Raw genomic sequence first — 18118 nt, forward strand, 5'->3', positions numbered from 1 at the left:
ACGACAATGCTCTGTCATTCAGTCGCTTCAAAAACCATCTCAATTAACATTCAGTTGATTGCATGACAAGTATTCATTGCATTTTTCTTGACAGGGCAGTGCATTCTAAAAACCGAACAAAGGTTTAAAAATTAAAAAATTGAAGTTTTCTTTGAGAAGAAAAGCTAAAAAGTTAAGCCGGTTTTTAAATAAATAAAACACGAAGTTGTAAAAAGCAGTGGTATAAATAAAATCAACAAAGCAGCAATCTTACGATCTTTGCACGTGTCTCCACGATATCCTCGAAGACATCCCTTTGAACAAGTTCCATTGAAGCGACTGCAATCCGTTTGGTCGGAACAGTTTCCACATTGACTCGTACATCCTCGTCCATAAAAACCTACTCCACATTCTAAAACAGTTCAGTGTATTTACAGTTCTGTGGTAACATTGTTTGCTATACCATTTAATTGAATCTACCATCTTTTGTATGTAAAGTGACCCATATTTAAAATTCATAGTTTTAAACTAAAATAACAGCGATCTTATTATGTATATATTTTATAGACATTTTTTAAATTATATACCTCGGTGTAAGAAATGAAATATTTAGACTGCTTATTTTGATGCGGTTCCTTCATGTACTTTGTCTTTTTAATGTATTTTTGGATACATCTTTTGCTAGTGTTAATGTGTAATGTATATTTTATGTGAAAATATATCTTTCAGTCTTTGATCCTCTCAACTTTTTAATGCAACATAATCTTTAAATCAAATAAAAATTATGTCAGATTAAAACAATTCTGACCAACATGGCCGATGTTGTTTGAAAATAAAGTTCATGTGTTCTGAACATCTACCTTTCCAAAATGTGTTTTACGTTGTGTATACCTTTCTTATTCAAACTAAATATACGCGTTGGCAAATAGTACAACAGACGTGCAAAAATATTATAGTGAACAAATAGCAAAGATTACCATTTTGAAACAGCCAACTTTAGGTACGATTATGAAATTGTTCGGAAATTAGTGCTAAAATGTCTATAAAATGTCCCTTTTAGTAAAGTGTATTATAAGTTAGACTTTTCCATTTCAATGCTTCTTATACGAGGGTCAATCAAAAATACAATGAACATGTCAATGTCTCATATAGTTTCAATAAAGGTAACAACTCATACATTAGATTGTGCACCAACATTCATTTTATTATGTGGAGTTTTCATTAATTTTTTTGAAAATGTTATTTTAACTGATTTCAAAAGCAGCATATTTTGTCATCACGGAACACTGTTAAGTGTAAACATGACGTCATAACGACACAAGTGCAGATATTAAATTATCACTTCTTTATTCCCACTTGATATCTTTTGTATTTCCCCTTTCATTTCAAAACGCAAAACGACTCTACACGACTTATTTGGCTCACATTTAATCGAGAATCAGAAGTCATTTTTCTATTATGTTTATATTTGTTAATGTATTTTTATTCAATCACAACATGGGGAAACCTTGAACGTAAGATGACGTTTTCAACTATTCGACGAAATATTTATGATAATATAAATTCTTTTATGTCCAAATCACAGTTTCCGCCACCTTAAAATTGTATAACTTTAAAACACAAATGCACAAACACGTCTTTGCATCAGCATGTACACTCACTGTTTGCATCGGTGTTTTGCAGAGTTGAACGCCTAGTTCTATCACTTTCTGCTGCTCAATAACGTCCGGCGACGTCATCTTTTTTAAATCAAATTTAATTAGGACTATTGGTTTTTAATTGATGACTTCTGATTAGAAAACAATATATCCCATCATAATTTGCTATCTAGAATGTCATCACAAAACTCAATTTGATGTTTGAATATTATTTTGTTTTATGCTCAATTAAAAAAATGACTTTCGATTTATGTGGTTTAATGTTCTCATAACACACAATTTGACCTTGCACAGTGCCCTCATTTTAGTAATTTAGTAATTCTAAACTTTACAAAATTATAAAATATAAAGGGATACATTTATTTTTTTCAGCTTAAGTTAAGAAAAATGAATAGTAAATTATAAGTGTTGTGATAATATGACGTTAAATAAAATAGCTATGACAAGAGTCTTCGTATTTTTTTCATTTGATTGGCCTTCGTAAAGCAGGTCGGTTAAGGAAAATGTCGCTGGTGGTTAAATCGTACATATAAATAAGAGCTCATCTAGCCCGTATGAACGATCAAACAAAACATTGTACTTTTTCTATAATAAGCTCTTCTTGAGTTTTTCAATTATAACTCATCTTATATGTAAGTTAACGCTGAATGTCAACCATTGTAGTACATTTGAACTGCCAAGTAATTCCATTAATGAAAGTCACTACAACTTTTCAAAAGTGTATTGATGTAGGTCAGTCTATACGTGATTATTTTTTTTCAAATAAATCTTAATTAAACGCTTTATGCATATAGGTGCTTTGATAATATTTCATTTTGCATATTGGTTATTCCTTAAAAACAATTTGTTTGAATTGAAGTTATACATTGCAACGTATTCTTACGTTTGCAAAAGTTTCTTACCTGATAAAATCTATACAGTTTTCTCCGTATTTTTTTGTAATAAAAACGATCGTAAAAATTATTCAAGGAACGTTTATTGATTGTTACTTCGGGTAAATCAAAAATTTTAAATTAAATTTTACTTATTTGTTGACCTCACAGTAATGCATACAAAAATATTTGATTAAACTGCTATTTCTGATGACGAATAAAAAAAGTCTTGGTCGGAAGCTCATAACTCAGGTTAAATGCCAGAAAAAAAAAAATTAAAACCTTTTTGTGTATCATTGTTAGGTAGTTTATTCCAAGATGTTTCTTTTAATTTATTTCAATGATATATCAAAAGTTATCAACAACCGTCCCGAATATTACCGGAATACATATAACTGACCTTGATCACACATTTGACCTTTGTACCCCGCCTCACACCCCTGTAAGCAAGTCCCGTTCACGTGGTCACATTGTTTCATGTCTAAACATTGTCCACAATTCCTTTGACACCCGTCTCCATATTTTCTATTGTCACATTCTGTGATAGAGGAACACAAAGGGTAGAATGATCAGTTTTGAGGCTAAAACGAAGATTCTTAGATAATATGATTATGCATCTTTACGGTCATAAAACCGTAATTAAAATTAAGGATAGAAAAGTGTTAAGACATAAGAGTGAAATGAGAGCAAAATACAAGCCAAACAGCTAAATTATCGATCGATTTCCCATTTTTACCTATAATTCTGAAACATCAAGGATAAGATGTGATTCAGCTGTTTTAACTATCTTCCAAATGCCACGTACATGTGAAACTTGTATTTGTTTTTTTTGTCTTCGCATCAAATTTTGCCCCGTTCTTAAAACCAATGAAGAACTAAATCTCAGTTATTTATTTCTTTGCAAACTTTTGCCTTTTTTTTAAACTTTGAAATTCAGTATATTCAATTCCTGACACAAGATGTCATGGCGTTTTTATCTTTAATATATTTTTAACAAATTTATTTGCATATCTTTTAAGATGTCGAATTACTTATTATCGCCAAATTTGCAAAATATAATATTCGAACATTCTTTAAAATTAAACTCTTTTTTCACTTCTACGAAGAGGTGTTTAGAAAACATATAAAACTATTTTGTAATTGTCATTTATCGAGTAAATTGAATTGGAAAGCTTTGTAAACAAATCTAAAACACAAAAAACCCCTAAAATTCTTACAGATTACTTACATATGTTAATTGTTGTTGTAACCTTCATTAAAAATATTCACTAAAGTTTTCAATCTTGTTTTTATTTTATCGAGGCAAATCTCTCCTCTGTCGTTTACGATTATTAAAACGACACTTCTCCGTATATTATGAAAAATAATAGTTAGAACGCTTCTTTCATTGAACAGTGCTGTGATGATATTAAGTGATGTTTTTGTTTGATTGTTGTAACAGTACATATGTATTGATTGAGGAAAATGTTGATTACAAAACAAAAACACTAACGATAATAACGATGACAACAATATTGCAAAGAAATGAAAAAAAAAATCGCTTTGCTGCTGATTCTTACGATGACGTTGGTGATAAAATGATGATGATGATGATGATGATGATGATGATTTGCCATTTGAAATATGATAACCCTTCAAAAATGATGATAATAATTGAACGTTACTTAGAAGGCATTTTTAGAAGCTTCAAATATAACTGTATACCCAATTCGCACTGGTGTCCTTTGTATCCAGGTTTACATCCCCCCTGACAGGTGCCCGTCTCGATGTGACAGTATCCACAGTTGGCGTCAGGACAGGGAATGGTGCAATTGATACCATAAAAGCCAGGTGTAGGACATCCTACACAAGTATGATTTAATATAAAGTAATATTTGAATTGAGTAATCACAGGGTATGAGTAAAGTTGGATAGTTCTCTGAATTATTTCAATGGTTATGTTTGTATTGTATTCGATGGCAAGGGGAATGTTTGTAAACGATGGCAGGACAAGCCTTTTTCGACAATGGATATGTTATTGTAATTTTGAAATGCAAACACGACAATCTTTTTTTAAACATTAATCACTCGCTCTAGCATATAAATGAAATAAATAAAAAAAGAGGGATTATCAAAAGAATACATTTACTTTTGAAAAATCGAAAACGTTAATCAGTGATAAAAGTAGTCTACTGTGTAAACTTTTCATTGTAATTTGTATGAGAGAGATTAATATGACATGAATTGCATTTTTTTTTCAGAAAAACTCACATATCTCGAGTGTATTACTTAAGTTTAAGATAAAATTATGTGTGATGGACTGACTAATATTACAGGCAAACAAGTACTCATTAAATTGTTTACCATAGACTTCTACTTCACAGAGGTCGTTAAAGGCGTAGACAGAATAACCACTAGGATAGGTAACTCCTGGTAGTCTCTCGTTGTAGTAAATGACGTATTGACCATGTACAAAGCAGGTGGTGTTAAAGACAGCTGGTATCGTGCTTGGGGTGAAGTTGGTGTCTTTGTAGCAAAGTTTTCCCTCCGATTTGTTTGTTGTGTTTGAGACGTATATTGAAAATCCAAGAAACCTTGCTGTATATCCGTTTGATGCATCTAAAATAATCAATAGTTTCTATTTACAATGATTAGGAATTTTGTAGATTCCGTATGGTTTTCTACGATAAAATATACATGTAACCAGATGAATTTAGAACTTATTAATTTTTTTTAACTAAAAATCTTATTTTCCGTTTTCTGTGCACAGAAAACTGGCAGGCAAATTAAAATTCATCCTGTTGTTCATATAGTTTAATTGAATAACAAATGTTTTTACCTTTGTTGTTCTTTTTATTTTACATATTAGAATGCTTTTTTAAATATAATAATAAAATAACAATAAAAAAAAACCACCAAATAAAACATAGAAATTGAAAGGAATGAACTAATTAATTAAACTAATTAATTAACAAAATCCTAACAAAATTTTTTTTTATCCAAAAACGTGAGTTTTGAACCCTTCCAAAAAATAATAATATTATAAAATAAAATAAAACAAAGTTTTTCAAAAACAGAAACATCTAATGATCAGATGTAATTAGGTTATACTATTTCTCTTAATATCATTTATAACAGCTTGTGAGACAAGCTTTGTTTTATGTTCGGCAATTAATGTACATGAACTTAATTAAATCGGTTTAACTGACAGGACATAGACATTTCTGAAGAACATACCCCAAGGTACATTGTCCGTCCTGTAATAGATCCGGATGTCGTGGATACTGCGGGTACTGTTCAGATTTACCCACCAGGTGGAGGTACGTTTGTCTGCGGCTGATAATGAACATTGTCCTCCAATACCATTCAGATCAGTCTTAAGTCCATCAACAGCCTTGCTTGCATTAGTTTTAAAAGCATTGTTGTATGGGTACTCTTCATGTGCTGGTTTATTTAGTGCCAAATTGTCTGTTAAAAATAATAATAAAATTGGAAATTTTTTTAATGTTCCTCCTTGAGATACACGTAAGAATAAAGTACCAGTTTAGTTTCATATGGCTATTTAGATTTTTACCTATTAAATACCTTGTGTGTATGAGTTTCTACATGATATTTTTTGTGGCTGGATATTACGATATATTCATAATTTTATTTAGAATCGACAGATACCTGAGATTCGTTCAGTGTAACCTATAAGTAGGGTACGTTCTAAACAAATCTTGGGGACATTTAAAATAGACTGGGTGAGGGGAGAAAAACCGACATGAGAATTTTATTTTTATTTACTGACAATATATTAACATCACCGATTAGCTTAAACAAATATTGACGTGTGTACTGAATTTACTTATAAACTATTAGAATAGTACTGAGAATCTTAGACAACAACTGATGAATTTAGACATTCACTGCCACATTCTTCTAACGGTACGGATAAAATTAGAAGAGTACTGACACGTGCTGACAAGTACTGACTTTATTTATTTCCACAATAACTGTTCAATAAAAGGTGTAAAATTTATTTTATTTAACTTTTTAATCCTTTGTATTAATTTTTGGCGACATACTGATATTCACCTGTCACGTGCACAGGGATGATTTTTTTCACTTAGCCGGTAAATACATCCTTATTAATTAACAGTACACAATGAAGCATTAATAATGTCAAATTTATTCATTCCCGATACGTTATTTTTCGAAAGGTGGGAGGGGGCAGGGGGTTTTTTGAGGAAGGGTCAAATACCAATTTTCTGTAATTCTATCATATGGATTTATTGAAATGGAATATCTCACGATAGACCCAACCTTCTATATCCATGCATGCCGCGTTCTACATGGTACAATCACAGATCTATAAATATCTTTGATCAATAATATATCATACATGTATGTTGTATACAAATGACAGATTCGTCAGTTCATTGACAACTAATCTATCAAGAGGATCCAAATCAAATCATGCAATTTAACCTAGAGAACCTTCGCTCTTGACCATTTTCTCATCAACAGCGATGAATTATAAACGAAAATGCCCATAACATTGTAAACACAGATAAAAAACGTATGGATTTAAAAAAAAATGCAATTAAAATTATTCCTTTAATTTTATGAACCTAACTGTAGTAAGCCACCAACATCACACACAACATACACACACGTACACACACAACATACATGCAGGTACAGACACGCTTAGCATGAACACCCATATCCCAGATTGTCTCCCTTATGTACATGTTTATTGTCATTGAAGCAGCTTGGTGTGAAAACAGACACAGGATGAATCTCTGCCATTCAGTCAACTGAATGGTACTAAGCTGAATGATCTAGAAAGGTGACTGGATGGCCTAACTATGCCATTCAGTCACCTTTCAGTTACCACTTTGTCATATTTCAATTGACTGAATGGCAGATATTCATCCTGTGAAAATTGTTTTACATAACATCTGTCTAATAGACGGGTTACATGTATTGCTATCTAAATTAAGAAAACAGTTATAATATTTCCTTGTTTAAAAAAGATAAAAATTATTAAAGATGACATGTTATAGCGAGCGCAGCTCGCCGGCGCGCAGCGCCGGCGCGAAGCGAGCTCTACCGGCAAGGCGTGTGTGAATAGAAAATTCGGACTAGTTGCACATTCATTCAACGGATTTTTTTGGCGTCAGTAAATCGGACCAGTAATGCATCGTTTTAATCGTCCCAGTAGTTCCCTGTAATCATGGCAATTTTTATCACTTCACAGTCTCACGAGAATCAGCAAGACAAATTTAGACAGTAAAAACAATAACGATGTAAGCGACATACAGTCAATGTTACCTCTAAAGTTCACCTCAGTACACTTTCAATCAAAAATAATCGTGTGACGTCACAAACGTTTACACATTGATCCGATATATTTTTTCGGAGTCAGTAAATTTTGACCCACAATTCATAGTACCAATGGTTTCCAACCTTACGTTCCAACATCACGTTCTCCCGAGAATCAAAGTAAAACCTTTTAAAAGCTTATAAGATGTGTAATTTTAAGAACATCATGCTTTTTAAGTAAATAAAACAGTATACTTCGCATACTTTTATTTCTCAGGGGAGTTTTAAAGAGTAAGACGACACTTAACCGACGTCAGCTTTGACGTCACAATAAGCACTGATAAGGGGAAATTACTCTAATTGAAGTTATTGTAAATCTGCTGAAATGACCAAAATCCTCTCAAAATCTTGCAAAGGCTAAGATAAAGAACAGCTGACGAATAAGGACATTTCTTCAGATACAGGAAACAGTTGTAAATTGCACTAATTTGGATGAATGCTCGCAAATATTTTATTCACTATAATTACGGTAATTTCCTGAAACGTAACGTTATACGTAGCAGCGCCTTTTTTTAAAGGGGGTCCCGGTGGGTGGGTGGATGGCAGCCTCATCCAAAAAATCTTTGCAAGCAAAATGAAAAATAAATCATGAAAATTCTAATCCTTCAGCTCTTTAGCAGTTCAATGGTTTCTTTATTTTCACTTCCATTTATTACATGCGGGGGGGGGGGGGGGGGGGGAGGAGGGGACAACACCATGTTCTTTTAACATGATAAGCAAATATTTTTAAGCGTAAACTAAAAATAAAATTAAACATTAATTATTTTTTTTTAAGTGGAGGGGCAAATCCATGGTAAGTCGATTTTCTATGTATATATTGACAAAAATGAAAAAAAAATTAGCATGGGGGGAGCTCTATGATGAGTCAAGTTTTATATGTAAGTTTAAGAAAAAATGTCTACTGCAAAAAAAAAAGGGGGAAATCAATCAATCAATCATAATCACAATCACTTTAAAAGAGGAGATGCAGTGCAATGAATATTAATATATTAAAATCTTTATTATTTAACGACATTGTATCTGAGATTAAACTATTGTTTTACATATAAATAAATAAATTATACCAAATCTTATAAACTATGAATAATGAAAATTTACTGAAAAATAGGTATGTTTTATTTTTTGGCATTCAAATTTCACGTTGTTAATTTTTTTAATTTATTATAATTCATTGTTTGATCACATGCTGTGCTCGCCCCAACGGTCGCACCGTAAAACATATTACTACGACATCAAGAAATGAAATTTATAATTTGCCTTTAGTATAGTATTACATTCTGCATATACCTTTTGATTATTTTGTAGAGAAAATTAAAGTTAAAGTTATAGTCAAATTCATTTAATAAAGTAATGGAGAGATAAAGTTTGTGTAAATCATTATCAAGTGATTTGGTCAATAATAAAATCTTTGAGACAGTTAGATTATAAAAGTGTCAGTTTGCATTTGCTGTTAATTCCATGCAAATTGGATTGTCAATGAGAACATTATAATCCATCGAGCTCATCGGGATAGTTTTTCACCAACTAACACTGAGGTCAAGAGCATTGGTCACGTGTAAAAAGCACAGCACAATTTGCGAGTCACATTTTGTTCTGTTCATTCCTGCAAGGTTTGTTTATGTATAAAAATTGCCATAGTTTGTATAATTTGTATGGTTTGCATGATTTAGGGGGTTGTGACGTTGTACAGAAAAGAAGAAACGCATAGTCAGGTTAAACATGATAATGTAATTGTTCACTTTAAAGCTTATTTTTTATATTTTTTTAAAGTGTAGTAAAGTGTTTTGTGATTAAAATTAAACATGTCCTATGTTGCTGTATTGAAAAGTTAAAAAGAATATCAAAGATTTTCTCGGTCCATACAAAAGTAAGAATTAAAGTGAGTTTGTTTGAGTATATATTTAATGAGAACGATTACTACATTTGGATTACTCGAGTATAAATTCTGTCCGAATGAAAGGACCTCATTTTTTTCAACCGGTCGGTAAAACCTCACTACAGGTAAATACAGGTGAAAGGTAAAACCTGCTTGATAATGTTACGGAGTCGCGAGGGGAACACGCTCACCTCTGTGTATATGTATTTCTACATTGGGTGAAGAAAATCACTAAATAACCATTATCTGAAGAACAAGATATTAAGTTCAGAATATATGCATATGAAAAAAATTCTCATTTTTTCAATGGAAATGTACTATAATCAGTACACTTAATACCACTTAGAGTATTCTCTTAGTGACGTAAGAAAAAAATTGTGCCAGTAAATGTATATGCCTAGGTTTCTCACTACTGTGTTATCTTCCCAGTACTTTTCTAAGTTTATCAGTACCAGCATGTGTGCTTAAGGTCAACAAATTTTTTTGCATACAGGCAAACATATCAAAAAGAAAACAAAACCCAAAACAAAACAAATTATATTTATGTATATCTGAAATAAAATTAGCATTTTATGAACAAAGTACAAAACTATACCCAAATATATCAATAGGTTTCTAAGTAATAATTGAAGAACGTATCTTCTTCCCACTAAGAACTGTACATTTTCGCTATTTTGTTTCCCTGATTATAGATTTAACATCGATAGCAACCCATATGTTCTGCTATTTGATAACCTTAATTATTAATTAAGTCATACAATCTTTAACTATTTCTATAAACGCGGAAAGTAACTCATAAAGAAGACAGTAGAATGTACAATGTACAATCACGATACGTTTATATAAACCTTTTTGTTCCTGTTAATAGAATAGAATAGAAGTCCTAATAAGCATTTGTTGATGTTTATGTCAATGTAAAATGTCCTTCAAGTAGTGTTCTTAAAAACAGCACGTATATCTGCAATGTACGAAACAGCATTTCCTAATATTCATACACGCGCCATTGAATTCAGTTTTGCTGTTGAATATTGTTATTTGAAATTGAATGAAACTCTTCGAATCATCGATTATATTTCTTTCACATTATAATGAATGTTAAGATTAAATGGGAGTTCGAATTTTTTTAATGGGTGATAAATAGGTTTTCATTATAAATTAAAGAGTTTTACTAGATAACATATATGTAGAAAAAATAGAGAAAAATGAAATAACTGGTTTAAATTTTTGTGACAGTGTTTATCTAGACTATCTTATATATAAAGGAAAAAGAATCATGTTTCATAATAATATAATATGCTAAATTGATCTCTATTTACGTTAAAAAATAGTGAAGGTGGTATGGAATACATTTCAATAATAATGTGTATAAAAGTACATTTTAATCAAAATACGTTTACCAATTTAAAGTTTTTAGATTTTGACCAAAAATATGTTTTCAAAATTCGGAAAATATTTTAACCCCAGCGAAATTTAAACTCTCTTATCCATTGGTGTTTGGTAACAATATTTGGAAAGAAATGATTTGTAAAATTATCCCTTATTTTATTAATTACTTTGACAGAGTCGACCTGGAGATAACAGGATTAAGGTAAAAGTTCAGCATATCATTTTACGAAAAGCAATTTCCAAGCTTGTTTTGTGCTAAAAATAAAATGCTGTCATTTTATTCGGACTTATTACAACAAGCCCATTAGCTGTAGAATTAAATAATACGAGTATGCCACTTCAAGACGAAACCGTACATGTATATTTTAAATCTCATTATGTTGGGGTATTGAAGCTATTAATACAAAAAATAATTTTTATCTACATGTATATCAATGTGGGTACAGTGTCATGCATATAACAAACACTTGTTTCAAATTACAAGCATACCATGTGTTAGGGAAGAAGAAGATCTTTATGTTTACAATTCCGACACAAATGGCAGTTTGCAAACAGACCTAGTCTGATATATCCTAATAAATGCACTACACGACCATTTAACAGCTGAGTGTTCCATTTCTTTCTTGGTCAAACTTGAACAGTTTACAAAATGAAGCACCAGCAAACACAAAGGTTTCTAAACTGTCACCGAATAGAATGGTCCTGTCGTTCAGACCCTCAGTTGAAAGTCACATTTTATGTCAATTTTAAACACGAATATCTTCTAACTTTGTTATTGACCATAATATGATGGATATATGTACACACATATTTTTACGTAATACGAAAACGATATCACACTCAAAATCTAAACCAACTCTGCTGTTAGAGAGTGAACGGCAAAGCCAATATACTCTGGGTTTGTTTATTTAAAATCAACATCCCGGGTGATTACTACACCAATATGCTTTTAAAAGGTTTATGTTAAAGTTTTACTTACCATAAGCGGAACAACATGTAAACAGGCATATCACGACACAAAGGAACACTGCCGCCATGTCTTGCTGCCGCTAGAAACAAATGCATAAGACTCAACAAGGAAGTTATATTTAACTTTGAGAAAGACACACTTACATTACAAACAAAACCCCAAGCTCATTTCCTTCAAATATACTATATACAAACTCTGTTCATATTGACAACATAATTTGAGCACAATACTTACCTACTTTTTAGAAAACCTATTGGTCAAAACTAGATTGTGGGCCCCGATTCATCCTCTTGTGTGAACAATGCCCCTTTGCTGGTGTAGGGTTAAGAACACTTCAGTTTTATTTTACTGATCCTTAGAAAACTAGATAATTTGATGCTAATTTTAGCCACCGTAACTCGGGATTTCTTCCTCATCTGCTGTGCCCTCTATTCATCTTATTTCTCCATACTTATAATCTGTAAGACACAAAAAATACATGATATAATGCGGATTTTTTTCTCATTCAAAATTTAAACTTATTTAATTCATTCAATATTTTAGTCAAACGAGTCTAAAGTTACACTTTTTTTCTTCAGTTACAATTTATAATGGTTTCGTTAGCCTTTCGGAGAAAAAAAAAATCTTTACATAAATGACAATATTACAAGTAGGAAGACATTTTCTTCCTCCTTTGCTGGACCCTAAACTTTATTACATTTATGTTTACTTGTAATTTATCAGGAAAAACTACATGACATGTATGTTAATTGCAAATTTATGTCAAGTTTATAATCTCTATTTTTGAAATTTGAAGAAAAAAAAGTTTTAATCATAAAGACTAATTTTAATTCCTTATTATTGACGATATCCATCCCGGTTCACCTCCTGTCTAAAATATTGTACTTTATATTGAAATGCAAAAATTCTAGTTGCATGAATGTGCAATAATTGATCCGTATAGAGGTCTAGATTGTGATCGAATTAAATAAAACACTGTGAATATATTGTATTGTTGTAGCACACTTAGATGGGAGAACTACATGTATAAGTAAGCCTTCCCTTTATTAGAGACGGTTAGTTGATATAATGTCATAAGAAGATTGAAGATACCACTTACACGCACAGAGTCATTATATTAAAGTACTTATGCCATGTACACTGTTAAGTAAATAAAGACATCGTATCACGTGAAATAAGCACACGCTATTTTTCTTTATCAGTAAAGCTATGTTATCTATCTTGTGTTCTGTTTTTAATTTTAAAAATGTTGCTTAAATTGTAAACTCCGATATATGTGTACATATTTCATAGTTGATATATTAGTTTCATAAAAAAAATACTATAAATTTCATAGTTATCATGAAATTCTCTTTACAGGATGGAAGCAGAGGTTCCCTGAACGTTCAAAATTCACTTTGATGACTATGACAATTAAAGTATATAAGTTGTTTCTTTAAAGACTACTTAGATGTCTAACATCATATACAGACACTGATACAGACACTTAAATTGGACATACAGATTTTAATTATTTTGCCAGTTCAATCTTCCTAGCACCCTGTGGTTCAATTGAAAATTTAACTGTATATAACTCGGTTTTTGTTATCAACATTTGATGATTATTCCATGTCATTATGTGTAAATTTTCTTCAAATGCCGCTAAAATTTAACTTTATTTTTTTTTAAAGTTCCTAGACCAATATATGGATGACCAACGTGATCAACGATACGTTTAGCAATTTTTTTTACACTACTTGCAAATACTACATGGTGATTAAATACATGTTTAATTAGATACAAATATCAATTCTAAATCATTCTAAATATGACGTCAAAGTCTTGATAACTATACTTTTTAAACATATGTTTAATTACATATGAACAAAACTATGAAAAAAGATTTTTTTTAAACCCGTACGATATCCGCCTGCATGTTTCCTTTTAGAAATATAGGCACGTATTTAATTGTGAAATAAAACAAGGAAGTTATTTACACACTGTAAAGTATCCCACTCCATTCACTTAGAGCTACTCCATGCTTATATAAAGTGTGGCTCTTGTAAATGTACATAGTGAAGTGGCTCTATTCAAACAAACTTTTATATTAGACTTATGGTGGATCGTTGATTAGGAGTCACTGTCAAAAAATTCATTATCGGTGTTTTACAGTAAAGAGCGATTAGTTTTGCTCATTAAGTACAGAATTTTAGTTTAAAACCGATTGTGTTATTGAAAAGAGTGACAAAAGGCAATTATAGCTGTGCTTTTAAAACAAATTGGTACTCTATATCTCTCTTTCTCTCTCTCTCTCTCTCTCTCTCTCTCTCTCTCTCTTAAAAACAGGAACAAGCCTATCAGTAGATGCTGTATCACTACACAAATTTTCTTAAATACTCTCACTGACTTTATAAATTGTGTCAATTTTTCTCATTTGGGCAACGATCTTGCATGTAAACAAACCAGACTACTTACATTGTAATAAGGCATATAACTATTAAAAACAAATAGAAGTAATGTGAAATTTCTTTTATATCTTTTTTAAGCATACAAAATGATTATCAATAAAAAAAATGTGCCTATGCAAAATCCATATCAATGATACATGTAATACGTTGTTTATTTTACATTTTATAAAGCACCTTTCATTTGTGTCATCGTTGGTTATACATAAAGAATTACAAATTATTAGGAAAAACTCTACATTAAACTTTCAAAAGCTAATTTGAAAAACCTTTCAAATAATATAAATCGAAAAAATCAGGACGGAGTTTTCTCGACCCAAGAGTTTCTTTAAAAAAAAAACAAATTCAGAGTTCAATTTCATGATTTCTTTCCTCTCTGATGTAAAATAAAATGTTGTGTTATCAATAAAAATGTACATTTTGTTTATAAACAAAATGTACTTGCTTCCTCATTCAAGTCAAAATGTCTTCTGTGTTTATGCTACCAGATGTCTCTCAATCTTTTTTTTCTGGCGGAAAACGACCATTAACCAAAGTGTAAATAAAAGTGATAACCCGCTCAGCCAGACAGTTTTCTAAGTATACCGACAACATTTATATATCATTTGTAGTGTCACATTCAAAATGCTACCAGCTGAAATATATGTGGAATGAGATATATATATGTTTAATTAATTACAAATAAAGCAAGTGCATGTAAAAAAAAATTGAAAGCGTGACCTATGTTGTCAAATTCTATCAAAGTCAGCCATTACAGGCACGCCTAAACTGTATAGTGAGTGACGTAGAACTGGTACGCAATAGGTTATAAAAGATCAGTTATTGTTTTAAGTGACTGTGACGTCATTTTAAGAATTCGAATGTCGCAACAATCACCGTATAAACGCAAAGCTTGCTCGGACGAATTAGTTGTTTGGTCGGAAGAACCAGATACTTGTTCAGATAGATTTGCGTTCTGTTTGGACGAACTAGCTGTTTCGATGAACGAGCAATCTGTTCGGTCCCACTGCTTATCTCTTTGGACAAACAAGCTATATTTTTGGACAAACTATGTGTTGATGACAAACAATATGTGAATTTTCCTTAAGTAAAATTGCTTGTACGAAAAAAAAAATTCGTACAATTTTATTGGGCGATATAAATAGTTACAGAATAAGAATAAACAGAATAAAATTTTTGGGCTTAGAAATGTGTCTGTATGCAACTTAGTGTATCAACTGCCATGTACATTTGTCTGAATTTAACTACCATAGCGAAGAATTGTTACCGTTTCTTTTATCATCATAGACTGAATGTTCATACACTTTAAATTATAATATAGCAGAGATAATTACTCCTCCATGTTACCTGATCCTACCTCTAATTGTTGTAGAAATCTGTATTTGCTCTACTCCTGTTTTGTAATTTTCCTATATTCTCATTCAGTGTATATTTCCACCTATGCTTTCATTAGAAATATGCGACGTTCAATTTCCCATGAGTACACATAGCGAATTCATGAGCCGGGAAAATAGATATAAACGTCATCACGCTTTTTGTGAATGTTTTTAATGGAAAAATAATTGGAACGTTCAAACTTACATATCCAATCTGTTATGTAAGAAAGAAAAATAATCTATAAATCATATCTATTCGTCAATGTAAAAGATTGTTTTTGACAACCTTTTTGCGGTATCGATCTAAATAGCATGTTAATTTGGTTGTTCCATATGTGTTTCATATTTCCGAAAGAGCGTCGATCATGGCTTTATAGCGACTATAGACAATAGTTCAGACAAATAGACATCAGTATAAAAATATAAATATATGCATTGAATGGTTATTTCTGGATGTCGTCGGTCCTATAACAAACACACCAAGCGGTGCAGACAAATTATCATACATGACTAACGTTTGGTGTGTAATAGGACCGACCACAACCAAAAGTATCTAATGCTTACTTAGCTTTCCAATTTATAACAGTGTTGGCTATCGCCACATTTCATTGGCTTGTTCGTTTTACTAGAACAAACATTATGTAACACAGGAAAAGACAGATATTATCCCCCATTGATCTCATCATTAGTGCGGAAATACGTACTTAAGTTGAAAAAAAAACCCTTGGCATGCGGTGCCTAGCTAGTTTGGGCATCTCGTAACTTAATTTCATATCTTAAAGCGTTACCATGATATATATCTGACTCCAAAATTAGGCATTAAAATTTATCTTGATAAATGTGTATTCCGCCCAAAGGAAATCCAACCTGACCAAACAAATCACAATTCCTCCACACAAATCATTTTCCAAACAATTAGATAAGATTATTTGTTTAAGCACTGAAGATTCCTAATTAAATGCGAGGAATTCATATCCAGGCAACCCGCGCAGATTTTAAAATCTCACTTTTATTTTTTAGACAGTTTTGATCCATAGGAAGTTACATTATAACAAAAAATGGTGCTCTCGATTTTATATATCACGATTAATACAAAACAGTGGAGTCGCAAAATAAGTAATCGGGTAATAATATTCTGTTCGAAAAAAATATTTATTCTATCTGACTAAATACTTGTTAGTTCTAAGACATCGAAACGAGTTTGCACACTGCAAAAGTAACCCTGAAAGTCTGTGCGTAACGAAAGAAACAAATTTTATAAATGCAGATAAAAATATTTGTGGCTTTGAGTAGATCCCAGATTTTAATATAATATCTCCCCGGAATGTTAATGGTGTGAAAGTACTTGGTTAATGTTAAATCACTATCAATGATGATAGGAAATCGTTTTCATCACAACGCTATGAAAAAAAAATAATATCGGAAAAAATGAATCATATCGTGGTGAGTTGCCTTTAAAAAAAAACAATTAAACAATTAAATATTATATCATCTTTTAAATGCTTCATTATCACTGGCAACAAGTTTGTAATTCCTCCAAACAAATATATTTTATGAGCCTGGTCCTAACACGCCACCGTACTGTATAAAGAAAGAAACGAATTGTTCTACTCACAATTTCCTCAAGTTAAATCTCCATAGGACTTGTCAATCAAACTTCTGACACATTAGTTTCATATTTCGATTGATAAAGAACTTTGAATTGTTGAATCTTGAGATATGACTGTGAATAAAGACTGGCCAATTCAAACCCGCAGGAACTAGATCTATCAACATTACTTTTAGATTGTTGACAATCTGGTAATGTTACGGTAAGCTCTAAGTGCAAACATTAATGCTGAAAAAGTGGTTTGTAGACACAGGCAATTATACGTAAGTAGAATTACACTTGTTTTGGAGAATTTTAGGAGAACTCTAGATTTTAAAAAAAATTCATGAAAATTTAAAACAATATATAAGTATCCCGACCGTATAAAGTGTATTTACTGTTGTTGTGTAATGGAATTGATATAGTTCACAATACGTTAACGAACAATCTGCAGTAGAGCGAAACGTCTGTGTCAGCTAATATGGGAAAAATCTGATGTCTAAAATAATCACTGAATGCAGAGTCTACTGAACAAATCTGCCGATCAAGCGGTTTGAATACGCATGTCTGTCATTATTCTGATCAGCTAGGAATGTACTGAACGTTGGAAGCGAAATAAA

General features: G+C 31.4%; 1 protein-coding gene across 7 annotated transcripts in view; it reads right to left on the reverse strand.

Annotated features, from left to right (window-relative positions):
• The window catches only part of LOC136271142 (uncharacterized), a 53624-nt gene extending 35634 nt beyond the window's left edge, over positions 1-17990 (reverse strand). For 3 of the 7 annotated variants that reach the window (XM_066070519.1, XM_066070523.1, XM_066070509.1), the window contains exons 1-8: positions 17526-17990; positions 12325-12548; positions 12100-12169; positions 5726-5956; positions 4853-5107; positions 4214-4351; positions 2910-3047; positions 254-391 (exon numbers count right to left, since the gene is read on the reverse strand). In XM_066070519.1, coding sequence (XP_065926591.1) covers positions 254-391; positions 2910-3047; positions 4214-4351; positions 4853-5107; positions 5726-5956; positions 12100-12157 — 958 coding nt within the window. In that variant the 5' untranslated portion in view covers positions 12158-12169; positions 12325-12548; positions 17526-17990. The remainder of the gene's footprint in view (positions 1-253; positions 392-2909; positions 3048-4213; positions 4352-4852; positions 5108-5725; positions 5957-12099; positions 12170-12324; positions 12549-17525) is intronic. The other 4 variants (XM_066070536.1, XM_066070529.1, XM_066070511.1 and 1 more) reach the window with 3 other exon arrangements.
• Positions 17991-18118: the final 128 nt, after the last annotated feature.

Source organism: Magallana gigas, chromosome 1, assembly GCF_963853765.1.
Source record: "Magallana gigas chromosome 1, xbMagGiga1.1, whole genome shotgun sequence".
Classification (NCBI taxonomy): domain Eukaryota; kingdom Metazoa; phylum Mollusca; class Bivalvia; order Ostreida; family Ostreidae; genus Magallana; species Magallana gigas.